Source organism: Patagioenas fasciata, chromosome 13 (assembly GCF_037038585.1).
Source record: "Patagioenas fasciata isolate bPatFas1 chromosome 13, bPatFas1.hap1, whole genome shotgun sequence".
NCBI classification, from domain to species: domain Eukaryota; kingdom Metazoa; phylum Chordata; class Aves; order Columbiformes; family Columbidae; genus Patagioenas; species Patagioenas fasciata.
Window position 1 is genome coordinate 1,755,250 of NC_092532.1, and position 20,533 is coordinate 1,775,782.

The 20,533-nt window shown below is 56.7% G+C and overlaps 2 protein-coding genes across 2 annotated transcripts; both read left to right on the forward strand.

The window, feature by feature from the left end:
• The first annotated feature begins 1,764 nt into the window (after positions 1–1,764).
• On the forward strand, positions 1,765–6,248 carry LOC139829065 (maestro heat-like repeat-containing protein family member 7). Its single transcript, XM_071814412.1, has 9 exons — positions 1,765–2,993; positions 3,486–3,565; positions 3,763–3,888; positions 4,030–4,109; positions 4,224–4,344; positions 4,656–4,745; positions 5,137–5,241; positions 5,495–5,663; positions 6,034–6,248. Exons 1-9 carry the CDS (start codon positions 2,837–2,839, stop codon positions 6,246–6,248), a joined length of 1,143 nt encoding a protein of 380 aa, XP_071670513.1. The 5' UTR covers positions 1,765–2,836.
• LOC139829056 (uncharacterized) lies at positions 5,774–10,107 on the forward strand. Its single transcript, XM_071814408.1, has 11 exons — positions 5,774–6,203; positions 6,625–6,774; positions 6,958–7,112; positions 7,427–7,571; positions 7,669–7,806; positions 7,998–8,174; positions 8,603–8,758; positions 8,925–9,026; positions 9,392–9,494; positions 9,750–9,809; positions 9,897–10,107. Exons 2-11 carry the CDS (start codon positions 6,664–6,666, stop codon positions 10,028–10,030), a joined length of 1,281 nt encoding a protein of 426 aa, XP_071670509.1. The 5' UTR covers positions 5,774–6,203; positions 6,625–6,663; the 3' UTR covers positions 10,031–10,107.
• Positions 10,108–20,533: the final 10,426 nt, after the last annotated feature.

Below are 20,533 nucleotides of genomic sequence, written 5' to 3' on the forward strand. Positions count from 1 at the left end.
AACAGCTTATCCTTGGTGTCATCTCAAGGCACATCAGGGATAAGAGGGTCATTAGGGGCAGTCAGCACGGCTTTACCAAGGGGAAGTCATGCTTGACCAACCTCATAGCCTTTAATGAGAATGTACCAAGGTGGATGGATGATGGCAGAGCGGTGGATGTGGTCTACCTTGACTTCAGTAAAGCCTTTGACACAGTCTCCCACAGCATCCTCACAGCTAAATTGAGGAGGTGTGGTCTGGACAATAGAGTAGTGAGGTGGGTTGCAAACTGGCTTAAAGAGAGAAGCCAGAGAGTGGCGGTCAATGGTGCGGAGTCCAGTTGGAGGCCAGTATCTAGCGGAGTGCCTCAGGGGTCAGTACTGGGGCCAATATTATTCAATATATTCATTAACGATTTAGATGAGGGAATTGAGTGTACTATCAGCAAGTTTGCTGATGACACCAAGCTGGGAGGAGTGGCTGACACTGGAAGCTGTGCTGCCATCCAGAGACCTGGACAGGCTGGAGAGTTGGGCGGGGGATAACCTGATGGAATTTAACAAGGGAAAGTGTAGAGTCCTGCACCTGGGCAGGAACAACCCCAGGTTCCAGTATAGGTTGGGGAATGACCTATTAGAGAGCAGTGTAGGGGAAAGGGACCTGGGGGTCCTGGTGGACAACAGGATGACCATGAGCCAGCACTGGGCCCTTGTGGCCAGGAAGGCCAATGGTACCTGGGGTGTATTAGAGGAGGGGTGGTCAGTAGGTCAGAGAGGTCCTCCATCCTCTCTACTCCACCCTGGTTAGACCACACCTGGAATATTGTGTCCAGTTGTGGTCCCTCAGTTCCAGAAGGACAGGGAACTGCTGGAGAGAGTCCAGCGTAGGGCAACAAAGATGCTGAAGGGAGTGGAGCACCTCCCTTATGAAGAAAGGCTGAGGGAGCTGGGGCTCTTTAGTTTGGAGAAGAGGAGACTGAGGGGTGACCTTATTAATGTTTATAAATATATAAAGGGTGAGTGCCACGAGGATGGAGCCGGGCTCTTCTCAGTGGCAAACAATGATAGGACAAGGGGCAATGGGATCAAGCTGGAACACAAGAGGTTCCACTTAAATTTGAGAAAGAACTTCTTCCCAGTGAGGGTGACAGAGCACTGGAACAGGCTGCCCAGGGAGGTTGTGGAGTCTCCTTCCCTGCAGACATTCAAACCCGCCTGGACATGTTCCTGTGCGACCTCTCCTAGGCGTTCCTGCTCCAGCAGGGGGATTGGACTGGATGATCTTTTGAGGTCCCTTCCAATCCCAAACATACTGTGATACTGTGATACTGTGAATTCCGTGGCAGGTTCACTCTATCGTTCACTGAATGGGGGAAATACGCCAAGCCCAGTGCTGCTGACCTTCTCTGCAGGTGCCTGTACCCGTTCACGGAGCACACGGTCAGGATTCTTCTCTCCCTGATAACCGTTCGCCCTGCAGTCCCTGTTTAAAGCTCCAGTGGCAAACTTCTCTGATTCCACGTGGGCTTTGCTGTGTTGAGCTGTAGACGTTGTTTATTGTCCATAGCCTTGCAGGTGCTGTTTTGCCTGGACGCAAATTCCTTTCTTCTCGGCGAAGTGCAATACGGGCCTTGTCTTGTAAGTGATCAGTGTAGTTTGGAGTTGCTTTTGGTAGATATGAGCAGAACTTCGCAGCCTAAAATTTTAGCAAATCCAGCTTACCAAGTAACAAAAGCAAAGAGTATATTAAAAATCATACCAGCTTATGTCCTAAAAGAATTGATTATATTTAGTGTGCATCTACTTAAGGTAAATGATTAATATTAAACTTATCTCTGAGTAGCAAAACCATTGCCACACAGCTCACTTATTTAGCAGGGAGAGCTCACAGTGGGCTCATCCAGGCTGTCGTATTTATGGAGTGAAGTGATAGGCTCGCAGTCACGTTGCGCACAGTAAGAAAAGTGTGTCTGAGACTCATGCGCTCACAAATTACCAGCGTTCATCTGCTCTTCTGCTTCCCCGTGGGTCTCCTGGCAGGAGTTCTTGGCCTGGTTACGGCTCAGCCCCTTCCCTCCTCTGGAGCCTGGACCAAACTGCTCTGGTTTGGCTGGGGGTGACTGGGGGATCGAGTGCATCTGCCACCCCTGGCAGCCCAGAGAGAACAGAGCCAGATAGCGGGATCCTTTCCGCAACATCCCCATAGGCGCCTGGAGCAAGGAGCGTGGCATTGAGTGTGTCTGTGACACCCCCATCATGCACCAGTCGCTGGGAACATGGAGCGGTGCAGCAGACTGTTCAAGACTTTGCTCAGAGCAATGGGTGCTGGAGCTTTTAGAAACTGGGATGGAAACTCAGCAGCCAGGTGCCCAGGGCTGAGCTGGCCTGTGCCTCCCAAGGGACATCCTGACCCTCCCTGCCCAGGCACAGGGTCACAGTGGGGCCCTTTGTGACGTCACTTGGTGACACCCACTGCCCCGCATGTGCTCAGCGCCGCTGCGGGCCCAGCCCACACTGTCCGACAGGACAGTGACGGGACAGGGTGCGAGCACGGAGCTGGCGAGAGCCCCGAGCGTAGCCCACGTCTCTCAGAGAATCAGAGAATCTTCTTGGTTGGAAGCGACCCTTAAGATCATCGAGCCCAACCACAACCCAGCTCTAGCTGCCCCGGCAGACTCTGCTGCCCCTGGCAGACTTGGAGCAGGGAGCTCCTGAGCTCAGCTCCCGTCTTTCCCCGACGAGGAGCACACGGGCGCATCCCACACCTTTCACCGCTGCCTCTGGCAGAGCTGCAGCACCGAGGCGTTTGCCGAAGCGTCCGCCTTCTTCATCCGTAGTCCTTCCCCATTGACTGAAAAATGGCGGAGAGACCCCCCATCCGACCTAGGCTGGCCTGGCAGGAGAGACCCCCCAGCCGCCCCCGGGTGGCCTGGCAGGAGGAGGTTGGGGGTCCCCAGGAGGTCAGATCTCCACCGCAGCCCAACCAGGTGGATGCGGTCCAGCCACTGCAGATCGGTGAGTGAGGGGCCCTGATTGTCTGGGCAGGGTGGGGCCCCGCGATCGCTCCCCGCTCCACACCAAAATCACGTTTCCCCACACGCTGGCAGGGGTTCCCATGGGTGGTGATGATGCTGCCTGAAGCCCAGGGCTGCTCCGAGCTTGGCGCCGGCCCCAGCACAGCCTCTGCGGGCAGAGGGGACCCAGCTCCTGCTGCAGGGCACGGGCAGCGAGAGGCAGCTGGGCGGGCAGGAGGCACCGTGCTGCGGGACGGGGACCTTTCCTGCCTGTCTGAAGCGAGTTCCTCACCCGCTGCACTGGGGGCTTTCCCCATCCTGCCTGGCTCCAGCATCGCAGCCCCTCTGCTGGGCACCCTCCAGCCCCCACACGCACAGGGAGGCTGTGCCGGGGCAGCGGGCACTGGGATGGACATGGGGCAGAGCTCCTTCCTCTGCTCTCTCTTGCCTGCAAACCCTCTGTGCAGCCCTCCCTGCTCTCCTCCTTTATTAGATGCCGATTCGTTACCCGCATATGAGGTGGAACCAGAACATGTGGACTCCATCGTGTCCCTTTTCAGCAGCCCAGACAAGGTAACCGCGGCCCTTTGGAAGGCGGCTGTGCCGGCGTCTGCTGGCAGGGGCTCTGCTGCGGGGTGCTGGAGGGCGCTGGCTGGGCAGAGCTGCTGCTCCCAGGTCTCTAATGGGCACTGCACCCCATGCTGCGGTGCCGCTGGCCGCGAGTCCTCATCTCATGCTTCCTGTTTGTCTCTCTGTCCCCTGGCTGCCAGGACGAGGAACAGAAGATGGAGTTCCTTAAATGCATTGCCATGATCTTCAGAGATGCAACATACAACGACTTGTCCCAGGGCCTAGACCTCTTCTGCCAGAGATACGAGCTGGTAGAGAATATCGAGGTGAGGGGATACCCGGCAGCGCTGGGGAAGTGAGCAATGCCCCCGGCACCGGCACCTGTGAGGACAGTGCTGGGCAGGGCCGGGGGCTGGTGGCACTGGGTGCTGGCAGCTGCCAGGTCCCATCCCGGCTGTGCTCTGCAGGTGCTGCTGGAAGAGGAGCCCAGGGACCAACTGCCCACAGTGGTGCAGCGGATTGCCGCATTTGCCATGGCCGACATGAGGTACCTGTCCATCCTTCCTGGGGACTCCTGCCCCAGAGCCCCGTGTCCACCTGTACGAGACCTCCAGGCACTGCTCCCAGCACCCATGTCCTACTGGCCCCTCTCTCTTTGTAGCTTCGTGGAGGAGGTACTGGAAGGCAAAGATAGGAGCCACATCCAGGCCTGCTTCTCCAGCGTCTTCATGCTTCCTCCAAAAGAGGAAATGAGGGACCTGAAACCTTACCTCTACTTCATGGTAAGTGCTGGGGGAGCTACAGGAGCCCCAGTCCCTCTGGGCTGCTCTCTGGTCACCCCGTGCTGCGCTATGACCAGAGATCCCAGACAGGCTTTGCTTTCCCACTGTTGTCCCTTCCCCCGTTCCCGTGGGCCTGGCCTCATCCAGTGCCATGGGCTGCTCTGACAGCAGCAGATTATTTGCCCCTGGGTCTCTCCCAGGCACCGTGAAGCAGCGCACGAGTCCTCCCTTGGTGCTGGGACTTCAGATCAGTCTCTTGGGGTGAGGGGGATGGCAGGAAACGTGGCCATAACTCGTTGTCTTCCTTGCAGACCATGAAGGCTGTGGACAGCATGCTTGTGGCGTTGGTGCTCAACTCTCCTGCCTCTCAAGTCAGTGAGAAGATGCAGGATATCTTCCAGGTCTGGCGTGTGCAAAGAGTGGGCTTCACCAGGGCTGTTCCTCACCCTGGGGGATGGGGTGTCCACTCTGGAGGTGACAGTCCCACCCGTGCCGTGCAGAGAGCGCTGCCGGGAGGGTGCCCACCTCCTTGGGGAGCCAGGGGCTGCCCACCAGGCTCTTCCGCAGCACAGTGGCCGCAGAGGGTGGCATCCGCCTTCCTGCCTGGCCGCAGGGCTGGCCCGGGGCGTTTGTCCCAAGCCTGCCAGAGGACAGGAAGCCCATTACAGGCTTTGTTCCAGATCATAGGAAGCCTTAATAGACTAGGCCAGTCCAAGCCTGGACTTGAGCAGTGCTGCTTCTGCTGGAGCGGTGGCTGCTCCCAGGGCTCACCAGCAGCTTCTCTCTTCCCAGATGCTCTTGACTTTCAGCACCTCTGAGAGGGCATCTGTGCGGGAGAGGGCTGTGGGCAGGATGAGGCTGCTGAGCTTCTTGCTGACCAACTACTCCTCACTGAAGGTAAGGACCAGGCACTCCCTGCTCTGCCAGGACCCAGCTCTGCCCCAGTCCTGTGTTGGCCGGGACTGCCCAAGGAGCACCGAGGGAACCCAGGTCTGGCAGCTCTGCCTGCATGGGGCTGTTCTGGGATTGGGGTCTGCAGGGCCCTGCAAAGCTCTGACCACCCTCGATCCAGCCCTGGGCACATTCCTGGATTCAGGGCTTTGGCCCCACATACCCTCAGCCCTTCTGCACTTCCTTTGCCCTTGTCCAGGCTGATCCGAATGAGGACAGAGATGATTCCGGTGCTGAGATCCAGATGCCAATCCTCGGACAGCTGCTAGGACATCTCCTCCTATTCCTGTCATTCAAGGAAGAAGAGACCAGCTGCTTGGCTTTGGACACTCTCTGTTTCCTCTTCCAATTCAAGCGTCAGCAACACTGTAAGAGAAGCTGTGGTGGGATACATCCCTCTGCACAGCCACATCAGCCAGCACCTCTGCTTGTCTTCCTGGGTGTTGTGATGGACTCTTCTGCTGCTTCCTGGAGACAACACCATGTTACCAGCACTGTCCCTCCTCTGCTCCTGACCCGCAGCACTGCAGCCATGCGAGACGTCCCCCACATCACTGCTATTCCAGCCATGGGGGACTGAACTGTGGCACTGCATGCAGAGCTCTAGGGCCTTGGAGTTTCCAGGGCCAGGAGCATTCGCACATGTGCACTGGAGGAGGGTCAGCCTTTCCGTGGCACTGCTCTCCACCACCTCCTCCCCTGACTGTTGGTCATAACCTCCCTGCTTGGGCATTCCAGGTTCAAAGCTCTGTCCGGTACTGGCGAAGCTGCTGTGTCTTACCAGCTCTTCTGTATTTCCCTGCTTTTTAGGTGTGACGGTGCCAGAGGAGAATGCACAGCTCCAGGAGGACTGGGAAGCCGAGGTCGCCTCCTTGACCTCTTCGTCCAGCGCTCCTCACATTACCAAGGTAATGAGCTCCCCCCTTGCTGTGGCACCAGCAGGGGTCTTGTGAGAGCAAAGGCCTCCAAACTCAGGGGGCTGCTGTGGCCTCCCTATCCCTGCTGAGAGGGTTCCTGCTGTCCCCGAGCAGGGACCATGCGAGGGCTGCTCTCCAGTGTCCCAGCAGCAGCCCCAGTCCTGCTGGCCACCAGCAAGCCCTGGTTCACGGCAGGACCAGCACCCTCTGCCCATGACTCCAACTCTCCCCCCTCACCCCGGGCCTCTCTCCTCCTCCTCCCCAGCAGTCCCTGCCGCCCCTGCTGCCAGCTTTGCCGCAGCACCCACAGCACCACCGGGCGTCTCTGCAGGGCTGCTGGCACCGCCCGGCGAAGCAGCAGCACCAGGGCACTCGGTGTGACTTGGCTTCGCTGCCTCCCTTCCTCCCTTAGCTCTTTGCAGAACATCTCCAGCCTTCCGAGAGAACAGACATGGTCCTGGTGTTCATCGAGGCACTGACCGACTCCAGCACCTTTGACAAGAAGGCGGCCAGAAACATGCTGGACATGGTCAAGAGAGACTGCGATTTCTGGCTGGTGGATGTAAGTGGTCTTTGGCTGGATTGCCCTTCGGCCCTGTCCGACCTTGTTCTCCCTCCATCCATCTCTTCCTCTCAAATCCCAGTAAAGTGAAGCCACATGAAGGCGACAGAGAGGGATGGGAAGGGCAGTGAGGAAATGGCTGCACTCCAGTGGCAGCACCATCCTCACCTGTGTCTCCTCCAGGTGCCAAAGATCACGAGCTGCATCCACAAAACCCTGGGGTGCATCAACACGGCCCCAGCCTGGCAGAGAGTGGTGTCCCTAATTGTCTGGATGGCTGACAAGTGCCCTGGGGAGGTGGTGTCCACGCTGCTGACAATCGCACCACCAGCAGACAGGTACTGGCCCCAAAAGCCATGAGGGCTTGTTCCCTGTGGGGAGAGGGACACAGAGCCAACAAATCCTGCAGGACACCCCCAAGGAGCAGGACCCTCCATCCCACCACGCTTCCCAGTGCTGGGGGTCAGCCAGGCCTGCAGCAGCCACAGCTGAGCAAGGCAGCCCAGAGCCCCCCACTGTGCTCCTGCCAGCCCCACGGGAGCACCAGCTCAGCCTCTGCTGCTGCCCAGGGCATCCCCACCGTCCTGCAGCGCTGAGCCCGGCCACGCTGCTGTGGCCCAGGCTGCCCTGCTGACAGAGCGCTCTCCCGCAGCACTGCCCTGGCACTGTGGGAGGTGATGTTCTCCGTGCCTCAGACCCTGCAGAACGTGTTGAAGGAGCTGCACATCCAACTCCAGGACCGGCACCGTAGGGTCTTACATACATGCTGGGAGGACACATCCATCCTTCGCTTGGCTGTGAGTTACTGGATAAAGCTCCTGGTGCCCCAGGAGCTGCACGGTGCAAGGAACCCCACCAGCTCTGCCGGTCGCTCACTGCTGGCTTTGCTTTCAGATCCTGGCCAGCAATGACCTGCAAGATGAGGAGTTTGCTCCAATGTACCTCATCATGAGGTTTCTGAGGCAGCGAAGACCAAAGGTGCTCTCCCTGGTGCTCAGGGGCTTGATGACGCTGTCAGAGAGAGAAGAGATGGTGAGTAGGGTCATGCCAAGGGAGCCGTGGTGGCAGCCAAGGGTGCAGTGGGTTCGGGCTTGGCCTGGGCTGGCAGTGGCTGGGGTGCCTGCTCCAAGGGCCCTCCCTGCCATGGTGGGACCTGCTGGCTGCCTGGGGAGCTCTCCAGACATGGACCTGGTCCCAAGAGGGAAACTCTCTTCTTCATACAGGCCAGAAAAATGAAGGTCATGCTGCCAGACCTGTCGTGGGTCCTGCAGTACGGCAATAACGTCATCAAGACCAAGGCTCTGGTGGTCTTCAGAAACGTGATGGCTCAGCTGGAGAGGGAGGAGGCCAGCCCCATCGCCGTGGTGCTGGCAAAGCTTCTCCTGCCCTTCTTTGATGACGTAAGGCTGGTGTATAACCCTGAGCCTAGTGGATGAGAACTGGGCAATGACATCTGCCCTTCAGCCCGGCCACGCGGAGCAGGGGCTTCTCCTCCGCTTTCTCCCCGGGGCTCTTGTGGGATGGTTTCTGGTTCTGCAGCCCAGCCCAGCTGCTCCCTGCCAGCTGCTCCAACAGCTCCTCCCCACCATGGCTGCTGAAGCTGGTGGGGGATGCTGGGTGGTTGGGAGAGCACTTTGACGCACAGGCACTGCTTAACAAGTCTCTTGAGTGGCCTTTCGTGGACCCAGGGCCACAGATCTGGCCACAACTGCAGTGTGCACAACGCCGCCCTGGAGCATCTCCCCTCACATCAGCCGTGCAGGAGCTTCTGCTCCCCGTGGGCAGAGAGCTGCTGGTGCTCAGGTCCTACTGTGCTTCTCCCTCCCAGGAGCTGAGCCAGCTGAGAAAGATCTCCATCAGCCTCTTCAGGGACCTGATGAAGATGGTGGTGGAGAACGACAAGAGAAAGATGAAGAACACGGTGCGACTTGGCCTGCTCCCTCTCTTCTTCCACATGAGTGACCAAGTGCAGAGCGTGGCCAAGGTGCGGATTTCAAAGCTGAGCGGTGATGCAGGGAAGAGACCCCTGGACGTTTGGGACCCCTGCTCCCTAAGGGCAGAATCACCCCGGGAACAAAGCCCAGAGGAGGGGGACACCAGGTCTCCTTCCCCAACCGTGGTGCCATCTCCCAGCTTCTGCTGTTCTGTAGGTGGCCAGGGAAGCCCTCCTGGATGCAGCAGAGCTCCTCAAGTGGAAACAGCTCAGACATCTCGTGCAGACTCAGCAGACATGGAGGACTGGAGAGAGCTTGGTGAGGACAACCCCAGGGCCCAGGGCCCAGGCTGGACGGGGCTGCCCCACATGTCTGTGCTGTGGGCTCTGCAGATGTGCCTCGCCTGTCCTGCTGCAGCCCTGAGCTGCATCCTTGTTCCCTGAACTCAAGAACAGAGCCCCCAAGGGCTCTTCCCTCTGCCCCGCAGCCAGCGGGAGGGAGGGCACTCAGCACCCCTGGGACCCCTCGGCCTGTGTCTGTCTTCAGCCTCAGCCCCACAGGGCTCCTGGCTGGGACACGGGAATGGTCGGAGGGGAAGGGGAATGTGGGTTCCTGGGAGGAGGGACTGGTCCGGCCAGCTGGGGAGGGACAGTGAGGTGCTCACACCCGTGTGCTCTCTCCAGCTGGAGCGGGACAGGAGCAGGGCTCAGGAGCTCTTGAGGCAGAGCCTGCCGTACCTGAGGGACCCTCAGACCAGCTTGCAAGAGGCCGCCTTGAGGTTCATTGGTGAGTCACAGCCCCCAGGTCCCCCTTTTGGCAGCCCGGCCCCAGTCCCCGCCACTGCCCTGGCACAAGGAGCAGCCCTGTGGCTGCCAGAGCCCCGGCTGCCCCGTGCAGGCCCTTGGCCTCCCCTCCCAGCCCTGCCCACGCAGGTGGCCCTGGTGGCCGCCTCGCTCGGTCCCACCAGCTCGGCTCCTGCTCTCCCCTGGGGTGGGCGCTGCGGAGGGGAGGGAGCAGGGGCTGATGGAGCTCTGTGCCCAGGGCTGGCTGTGCGGCACCTGAGGGACCCAAGCAAGGAGAGTCTGGCTGAGATCTGCAGAGGTGAGCAGGGAGCGTGGTCGGGAGGAGACGCCTGGGGGTCTCTGCAGACATGGGAGCTCATTTGGGCTCTGCTTCTTTCCCTTGCAGCCATTCAGCCCTTGGAGGAGGAGACTGACCCCTCCATCAGCTCCCTGGCAACCCAGACCATTGTCACCGTGTGCTCTTCATGGAAGCGGCCAAGATCTCGATGGAGCCTGAGAGCCCTGTGCTGCTGGCGCTAAACCAGCTGGAGGAGCAGCTCTTCTTGAGGAAAACGGCTGGATTTTAATAAAGAGCCCTTCTTGAAGTTGGGTTGGATGTGTGCCTTTTCCAAGGACGCCAGAACCTCTCTGAGTGCTCTGGTACTTTTGAGAGCACAACCCTGGATCAGGAGCAAGGGTGATGGAGCAGACAGGAGCACTTGCAATGAGCCATTCCAGCAACTGAGATGAATCTCACTGAGCCACTGAGGTTTGTTCCTGGAGTCACACACAGAAATGTCAGGGTCTGTCAGGCGTCCATGTCTGAGCTGGCCTCGTGAACTCCTTCTGCACCCAGGAGTGTTCAGAGACAGAGTCCGTCCCTTTTAAACACAGAGGCAGGAGTCACATTTTCCCTCTGGCCTCCCGTTGCCACTCCCAATGGACGGGAGGCACCTCAGCCCTGCGCTGCGTCACCTGCTCTGCACCCATCTGAGATGTCCCATGGCAGAAAGAATGGACACAAGGACCTTGGGTGAAGGAATCACATCCCAGTGCTGCATGCAGGCAGTGAACAATGGGATGCTTCTTCCAACATGAAGTGACCTCAAGACCTGGTCTGTGCCACAGGCCTTCATGGAACCCCAAGGAATAGTTGATGGTGTTTGTGCTCACTTGGGTTCATGTCACCTCACGTACACGGTGTGCATGCTCTCATCTCAGCTGTACAAAGCAAACACAGACTGCTGAATACTCATTCAGTGTCCATGCATGGAGGGAAGAACAGCTTCTCTGGGTGAGAGGCCAGGGCTGGAAATGGTGGATTTGAGGGGACAGTGCACGGTGATTGACCTGAGGCTCCTTCCGTGGGGTGTCCAGTGCACAGGGGCACAGCCCAGCCCCTGCTCTGCTGGTCCTGCAGGTCTCTGGCAGGAGGCCTGGCTGTGAGAGGACACTGCTGTACCAGCCCTGCACACACACACTGTTCAGCTGTACAATGATGTTGCACCTGTGGCCACTTGTGTGGCCGTGTTCTTGGGAGAATCTCTGTACGAAGACCGAAATCTTCCCATCCTGCCCATAGGAGATCACCTTTCTCTCCGGAAAGGCTGTTGTGAGGCCAGCTCTGTCACAGCAGTGCCCATTGCCTGTCCCTGCCTGCGCTCACAGCACTGACACACAGCAGGACGGGGACCAAGCTGCCAGAGCACTCAGGCCTTGCACCAACACAAGGGGTGAGAAGGAGAGTGGGGGAGTGGAACCAGAACAGCTCTGGAAGAACAAGCAGCAGCAGAGGGTGTGAGGTCACTGTCAGTGTAACCAATGAGCACACAGCAGTGGCAGTAGAGGGTGTGAGGTCACTGTCAGTGTAACCAATGAGCACACAGCGGTGGCAGCAGAGGGTGTGAGGTCACTGTCAGTGTAACCAATGAGCACACAGCGGTGGCAGTAGAGGGTGTGAGGTCACTGTCAGTGTAACCAATGAGCACACAGCAGTGGCAGTAGAGGGTGTGAGGTCACTGTCAGTGTAACCAATGAGCACACAGCGGTGGCAGTAGAGGGTGTGAGGTCACTGTCAGTGTAACCAATGAGCACACAGCGGTGGCAGTAGAGGGTGCGAGGTCACTGTCAGTGTAACCAATGAGCACACAGCAGTGGCAGTAGAGGGTGTGAGGTCACTGTCAGTGTAACCAATGAGCACACAGCGGTGGCAGTAGAGGGTGTGAGGTCACTGTCAGTGTAACCAATGAGCACACAGCAGTGGCAGCAGAGGGTGTGAGGTCACTGTCAGTGTAACCAATGAGCACACAGCAGTGGCAGTAGAGGGTGTGAGGTCACTGCCAGTGTAACCAATGAGCACACAGCGGTGGCAGTAGAGGGTGTGAGGTCACTGTCAGTGTAACCAATGAGCACACAGCGGTGGCAGTAGAGGGTGTGAGGTCACTGTCAGTGTAACCAATGAGCACACAGCGGTGGCAGTAGAGGGTGTGAGGTCACTGTCAGTGTAACCAATGAGCACACAGCAGTGGCAGTAGAGGGTGTGAGGTCACTGTCAGTGTAACCAACGAGCACACAGCAGTGGCAGTAGGAGGAGCAGTGCTCTCGTCACCAGTGACACCCCATGGCCATGGAGCTCTTGGGGGTCACTAACAGGCACTTAGGGGGCACTTGTGGGTCGCTAAGAGTCACTTATGGGGCTCATGAGTCATTTGTGGGGCACTTATGGGGCTCTATGGGGCAGTAATGGGGCTCCATGGGTCACTTGTGGGGCACTATGGGGCAGTGCGGAGACACTACGGGGCACTTATGGGTCTCTGTGGGGCACTGATGGGGCACTATGGGTCACCTATGGGTGAGGCACTGATGGGGCACTGATGGGGCTCTCTGGGGCACTTATGGGATTCTATGGGGCACTGAGGGGGCTCTATGGGTCACTTATGGGGCACTATGGGTCACTTATGGGGCTCTATGGGGCACTCTATGTCTCCCCCAGCCCACTGGAGAACCCCAACACCCTTCTGTTCATCCACACGCATGACTCCTTGGTCCCTCCCGAACTCCTGGGTTCCTCCCCGAACTCCTGGGTCCCTTGGGGCACTCCTGGGTCCCTCGGGGCACTCCTGGGTCCCTCCCAAACTCCTGGGTCCCTCCCCGAACTCCTGGGTCCCTCCTGAACTCCTGAGTCCCATGGGGCACTCCTGGGTCCATTCCGAAATCCTGGGTCTCTTGGGGGCACTCCTGGGTCCCTTCCAAACTCCTGGGTCCCTCCTGAACTCCTGAGTCCCTTGGGGCACTCCTGGGTCCCTCCCGTACTCCTGGGTCCCTCCTGAACTCCTGGGTCCCTTGGTGCACTCCTGGGTGCCTCCCGAACTCCTGGGTCCCTCCCGAACTCCGGGACAACTCCCGAAACAATCAATTATTGGGGTCACTGTCGCTTTAAGAGCCGGGAGGGGGCGGGGCCTCGCGGAGGGGGCGGAGTCACGCTCTTTATCGCTCAGCCAATCAGCGGCCGGTGGGCGGGGCGCCCTCAGGCCTAGCCCCGAACGCCTGGGTGCCCTCTGGGGGTCAATGGGTTAATTACCCCCACCCCACCAATTAGCGGCTCCCGCTCTTTAGGAATTGCGCTTATTGGTTCCTACGTTAATTAAGCGTTGGCCCTTAACGAGCCACGGGGTTCATTAATGAACAGATTCCCCCACTCATTAATTCAGCCCTTAACGAGCGGCTTTTCTCTAGGTGTTCATTAATTGGGTTCCGTAATGAGCTGCTTCTCCAGATGTTCATTAATTGCTTTCCGACCTCATTAACCTCAATCCAGCTCCTCAATCAGCCCCATCCCCTCATTAGCGCTAATTAGCTCATTAACGACCTCCAGCTCCGTGACGGCCAAGATGGCGCCGTTGTCCCCGCCTCCTCTTCGGCGCCGTTCGGAAGCGCTCGGGTGTCCCCGCCTCCTCTTAGGTGCCGTTCGGAAGCGCTCGGGTGTCCCCGCCTCCTCTTAGGTGCCGTTCGGAAGCGCTCGGGTGTCCCCGCCTCCTCTTAGGTGCCGTTCGAAGCGCTCGGGTGTCCTCGCACGCTCCTCGGCGCCGTTCGGAAGCGCTCGGGTGTCCCCGCCTCCTTTTAGGTGCCGTTCGGAAGTGCTCGGGTGTCCTCACACGCTCTTTGGGGCCGTTCGGAAACGCTCGGGTGTCCCCGCCCGTCTTCGGCGCCGTTCGGAAGCGCTCGGGTGTCCCCGCCCGTCTTCGATGCCGTTCGGAAGCGCTCGGCTCTCCCCGCCTCCTCTTCGGCTCGCCCCGGCAACGCTCGGGTGGTGCCGCCCCTGCTCGTTACCCTTCGGCTCTTTCCGCCACCTTCGGCTCTTTCCGTACGCGCTTCGTCTCTCTTCGCCCTGCGCCTTCGGCTCTTTCCGTCCTTGCTTCGGCTCTTTCCGTCCCCTCTTCATCTCTCTCCGCCTTGCTCCTTCGGCTCTTTCCGTCCCCTCTTCGGCTCTTTCCGCCTCCTCTTCGTCTCTCTCCGCCCTGCGCCTTCGGCTCTTTCCGTACCCGCTTCGGCTCTTTCCGGCCTCGCCGCCTTCGTCTCTTTCCGTCCCCGCTTCATCTCTCTCTGCCCTGCGCCTTCGGCTTCGGCTCTTTCCGTCCCCGCTTCGTCTCTCTCCGCGCTGCGCCTTCGGCTCTTTCCGTCCTTACTTCGGCTCTTTCCGTCCCCGCTTCGCTGTCCCCAAGCCCATGCCCAGATCCCTGGAGGGATCTCTAGGGTGTCTATGGGGCAGCCTGGGGGTTTTGGGGCGCTAACGTGCTGCAGCCGCGCTCTCGGTGTTTCCTGCAGGGGTGGGGATGGGTTTTGTCCGAGCGCCGGATCCCAAAAGCCGCGGTGTGGGAACCCCAGTGATAGTAATCGACCTTACAAGATGTTTTTTCCATGGAACAGGACAGGATGGGTCTTCCCTGAATATCGCTGGATCTGTTACAGTTGAATTAATATTAGGATGGCAACCAGCCCTGTAGCCATAGAACTCTTGTAATCAGTAACCAAACTCTGTTCTTAAAGCTGACATAGATTTATGGTATATTCTTATAAGGCAAGTAACTGTAACCGAGCCTTATTCTTAAGGTGGACATAGATTTACGATATATTCTTTTAAAATTGGTACCGTAGAAAATAACTGATAATTATAGCATCTTTTAGATAGAAAGTTTGTGCTAGAATAGGTGTGGGATATGCTAATGGTTGTCAGGGGTGTAATGAATATGTATGTGACCAACTTGTATAATAAGGTATGGTCTGAATCAGCTGTTTGAAACCAGCTTTGGGTGCGAACCCCTGGTTTCCCAGCGCTGAAATAAAGCACCGCATAGAACTACGTCCGTGGTTATGTGTCCTGATTGCTGACATTTTGGCGACCCAGATGGGACCTCGTGAGCATTGCTGAGATGGATCGCGTCTCGATCCTGCTCCGGCCGGCACCGAGGTATTCTTGGGGAGTGCATCGGACGCGACCGGCTCTCCGCTGCTCACGACGGACCTCTGATTGGTAAGAAGGTGCTTTATCTGTTGTTTTACCTGGATTATTGGGTACCCATCTGGTCTGGTTCTGTTCTGGTCCTGTAGCCTGCTGGTCAGGCATTTGGTAGCCTGCCGGTCAGACGCGGCGAAAGCCACGCTCGGTTGGGCAGGGAGCTCCCGGGGTATTGCCCAGGCCGCCGTCCGTTAGACAGAGGGAAACCTCTGCAGGTTCGGCATCTGGTTCTGGTTCTGGTTATTTACGCCGCAGGCTCGGCACCTGGTTTGGTCTGGTTATTTGCGCTCACCTGATCTGGTTATCTGTGCTGTTCAGGACCTGGTCTACAGTTTTAGCAATTTGATCTGTATTTGCTGTTGAAACTGGTGGTTTGATCCGTCTTTACTGCTGTTCTGGTAAAGTTATCTGTGTGTTACCTTTCTGTGTTAATCGTCTGTGTGTTACCCTTTTGTGTTGATATGAGCGATACAAAGATGTCACCATTGGACTGTTTGTTGAAACATTGGAAGGAGGGTGGATTTGGACAATCAATGAGTAAAAAGAAATTAATTGAATATTGTACTCACTGCTGGCCTGAGTATGACTTGCCTAATGAAGTGCGGTGGCCACCGGAGGGTACTTTAGAACCTGGAACTATTAGTGAATTCATGAGGTTTTGTCAAAGGGAAGGTAAATGGGATGAGGTACAGTACGTGGATCTCTTTTTCTATCTTGTACGAAAACAGGACTGGAGGAAGGAATGTGGGTTAATGTTAGTGCGGAGGAGCGGTACTAATGATAAATGTATGGGCTGTACGGCAGAACAGAAATGCATGACGTGTTTGGCTGTAGAGAACAGTAGCGGTAACGCTTTAAAATTAGATCTGCCGGGTCTCGATGTTGCGCCTTCAGAAACTGAACCTTCTGCACCTAAACCCCTTAAACCCTCGGCACCTGTGCGTCTTACTGAAAGTGATATCGATTCCAGTGGGGATGTGGGGGCAGCAACTGGTGCAAAAGGAGTAACAACCACACCAATATCCCACGGAACTAGGAACAGAGGAAAGGAAGCCCAAAAGGGGGGTGGACTGCCAAATGTAATAGCACCCCTGCGACAAGCAGTAGGAGTGGGGGGAAAGCCGTTTTATGTAAAAGTCCCATTTTCACCAGGAGATTTAATGATCTGGAAACAATCAGCTGGTCCTTACCAGGAAAACCCAGACAAGGTTGCAAGGGTAATTAAAATGATAATTAAAACGCAGAATCCTGATTGGGATGATTTGCAAGTGATTCTTGACACTTCGATGTATTCTACAGAAAAGGATATGGTTATACGGGTAGCAAGAGATAGAGTAAGGGAGGATATTCGGAATGGAACAGTGGGCGGTAATGTTGATGAAAATTTCCCAAAAGAGGATCCCCGATGGGATTATAATACTGGGGGTGGTCAGCTTCTCCTCCGGAGATATCAGGACTGGTTATTGATCGGTGTTCAGACTGCTATGCCGAAACAAATGAATTGGTCAAAATTGTATAATGTGAGGCAGGAAAAGAATGAATCCCCTTCAACCTTTTTAGAAAGGTTAAAAGAAACTGCAAAGAAGTATACGGATTTAGATATTGAAACGGAACAAGCAAGGGTTCAGTTGGCTTTAGTCTTTTTGGGACAGTCTCAGGATGACATTCGGAAGAAATTACAGAAACTGGAGGGGGCACAACTACGAGATCTGGATGTTATGTTAGAAACAGCCTGGAAAGTTTATAATAATAGAGAAAAGGAACAGTCGAGGCGTTCTCAGCAAGACTTGTTGGCCCTGGTCCAAGGGCAAGGTAGGGGAATAGGAATGGAAGCCCGCAGCAGGGGAACCAGAGGCGGCCGAGGGCGCGGTTTTCGGAATGTTCAGGGAACTCCTTTAAGACCTGTTGTAAAGCTTGGTATAAATCAATGTGCTTATTGTAAGGAGGAAGGACACTGGAAAAATGAATGCCCGAACCGTCCGGGCTCCACGAGTCAGGTACCAAGTGCAGCAGGGAATGCAATACAAACTATGGTGTTGGGGGAGTATAATAATAATAACAGCTGCTCTGCCCACATCCAAACCCTGTCCTTTCCTCACAGAAAACAAAGAGGATGGACAGGCACAACCTGCCCTGGGTAAACCCCGTCACCTTCTCTTCCAGACACGCAGAAATGGGGTCCCAGTGGACATGCTCTGGGGCACAGCCCTTAGTTCCCCTGCTCACCCATTGGCCATTCTGAAAAGTGCACACACTGTGTGAGAGCTGCCAGTGGTCAGGGAGTCCCCCCAGTGTCCATGAGCTTTCCAAGATGGTGGAGAGTGGCCTCCCTGTGACACCGTCCTGCTGTCTCAGCTCCTGGGATGCTGCCCCTGCTGTCCCATAGGCTGGAAAGGGTTGTGTTAGATCCAGTGGCCCGTGACTTGATCCCATCCACTGCTGGTTGTTCTGCCTCCAGTCACAGAGGCCTGGTAGACCTTGCTGGTGAAGCGGAAGAACAAGAGGACACAGGGATTCTTCCCTCCTACTCTTCTTATATTCATCAGTGGCCACACAGTGTCTTTGTTTCTCCTTTAACTGTTCCTGCAGTAGTAACAGCTCATTATGGGCCCTTGAATTGCCTTAGAGGTCCAGACTGAGTTCTGATCTGGGCTGTCCTGTGCTTGGAGGCTGCTGTCCTTGCAGACCAGATGAACTCACTTCTGCCACCCTGCCTGGCAGTTCATTCCACCCGTGTCACAGCTCTGTCTGCAGCACTGACAGCTCCAGCTCCCCAGTCAGGTCCCTGGCTGAGGCCATTGCCTCACATCTGGGCTGGACCACCCCAGCTGTGGCACCAGCCCAGCTCTGACCTGCCACAGGAAACCTGGTACCAAGTGTCCAAGAGCCCATGTGTGCAAAGGCTTTGCTTCAGAGCTCAGACATGGCATGGCCAAAGATTGATGAATGTCTCTCTAGACCTAGGAGTATAAAACCAGAATATAATGCTTAAACTCATTCAAATGAAGAAATTCCCATCCACAGTTTACAGAAATTTGATAATTTGCTGTAACATTCCTTGTGTCCTGCCTAATGATGGGACAAAAAAACATGATTCTCATACTGATTTATTTTTTAATACAGAGAACACAATGTTGGCAAGAAGTGTCTGTTCAGAGGAGAGAGAATCACTGATCACTTGAGGCTGTTTGAAAGGATGTGCCTCTTGAGCCCCAGGGGTACGTGGAGGGAGCCCAGAGGGGACAGAGAAAGGGACATCATGGGCTGCTCCTGTGCTGCTGAGCTGGGCTGGGCTCCTGGGACAGAGGGAGCTCCTGGCAAGCGGCAGCGCTGCAGAGAGACAGCTCTGCCCAGGAGCAGCTCCTCTGCACAGCGCAGCAGGGCTGAGGGCTCTGCCTGCAGCACCGAGGGCACAGGAGCCAGGCAGAGAGAGGGGAAAGGCAATGTAGGTGGTTCGTTGCTGAGGGCTCACTGAGAGACAAATCTTCACAGTCCTAACACGGTAAGTCTCTGTGCATCATGCATTTCCTGGAGGGATCTCCTAAAGCTGGTACATGACTCAGTTTGCAGGATCTGTCAGGTCTCTCTCACAGTATCTCTGTTGTAGAGAAGAACACACTCTAGAGCAGGGCTTCCCTGCGGCACTGTCAGTGGGGAAGGGCATCATGGCACCTTCTGCTGATGGATACTGCAGGGGGAGCTCCCAGGGGTGCCCAGGGCTGTGCTACAGAGCAGGGTCCCTGCACCCCAGGGCTGTGCCAGGACAGGGACTCTGCCGCCTGCCAGGGTCAGCGCTCAGCCTGCCCAGGGTGATCCCAACAACACTGAGAGGAGAAGCTGTCGCATGAAGGAGCAAACCCTATAGGGCAGGAATGTGTTTCTGCTGTGGAGAGGGTGCTGTGTGGGTCAGCACTGCTCACAGCTCCAGATCACCCCCAGCATTTTTCCAAGAGGATGCCTCAAGGACAAGATCAGTGCAAGGATTACCACACAGATAAGGAGCTTTCCTGAGCCTGTCTTTTCAGTTTCCTCTCCCAAGGGGTGGGGGAGCAGGAAAAGATAAAATGAAAATGAGCTCTAATGCTTAAACAAGTCACTGAGACTCCTGAACTGCAGCTCTGAGTGATCAGCACATCTGCCAGAAGGCTCATAACATCCCTTCACCACCCCTCTGCCTGTGCACAGCACCTGCATCACCTTTGCTGGACCCCTCAGCCTAGTCTGACCTGTCCTGTTTTCCAGCCTACAAACAGGAAGATGCCCCCAGGCAGTGCCCTGGGAACAGGCAGGATCTGTAGGGCCAGGGGGAGGGCACAGAGGGTGGGATGGGGTTTGTGAGCACTGGCAGGGAAGAGACATGGACAGGGAAACACCTCCCAGGGGGAGAATCTCCAGGCAGCAGGGAAATGATCAGAAATGAGAGGAAACTAAACCCGGAATTGTTATGGGAGGGAGAACAGAGAAAAGTCCCTGTGATCCCCTGCAGTGCAGATCCCTCCTGTGAGCAGCCCCCTGGCCTCCTCTCCCACCCAGCAAAGCCTCTGCCCTCAGGGCCGGGGGCTCCAAGGCATGAAGCAGCTCCTGTGCAGCCAGAGCTCCAGTTCCTCTGCAGAGCACAGGGGCTGAGAGCAGCTGCCCGGCAATGTTGGTGTCTGGGAGGTGGCTGCACAGCTGGGGAAGGGTGACGCTGTCTGAGTGCCCGGCTGCCTCTGCCCTGGCCTCTCTCACACCCACCCTCACCGCATTGTCCTTCTTGCTCCCCTGCTCTGGGTCACTGCTGTTGGGATCTTGTTCTTGCTGTCAGGCTCTCTGGGGATGGCAGTTTCAGCTGCAGAGTCACAGCCTGATCTTGTGGGTCCTTTCCTGCAGGTGTGTCCATGGGAACACGTGTCCCAGCTTTGCTCTGACCTGTGGGGTGTGGGCAATGCAGTCTGTAGGGCTGGGGACTGAGCCGTGTGTGTCTTGGGCTAAACGTGGGGTGCTGAGACCTTGGGAAAGGTTGGACATGTTGTTCTCTGAGGTGGATCCCTGTGCTCTCAGCAGTGCCTGGTGGCTTTTCAGGGTAACATGGGAGTGTGATGAGTCCCCATGTCAGAAAGGTGCCAGCCCAGGGCAGCTGGAGCAGGACAGAGGGACAGAGCAGCTGCCCTCACTCTGCACTGACCCACAGGCATCCTCTGGTCTCACAGGACTCACTCTGTTCTCCCTGAGTGCAGAAGAAATGCGGAGGGTTTCTGACACCCAACAACACTCCCCAGGGTGGGAGGGCAGAAGCAGATGTAGAAACACCAAACCTCTCCAACTCAGTTTCTCAGGCCTGGGGGTACAGATGCTGACAGTCCCTTCTGCACCAGGAGCGGTTCCAGCTGACAAAGCTGAACCCCAGGACTGGCCCCTGCCCACCCAATCACACAGGGTCAGGCTGACTGCTCAAGAGCCCCTGGGCAGAGACCCTGGTCTTCATTGCACACTCATCCAGCACCCAGGAGGCCTCCAGCCAGGACGTTCTCTTGGAAAACAAAAATGAG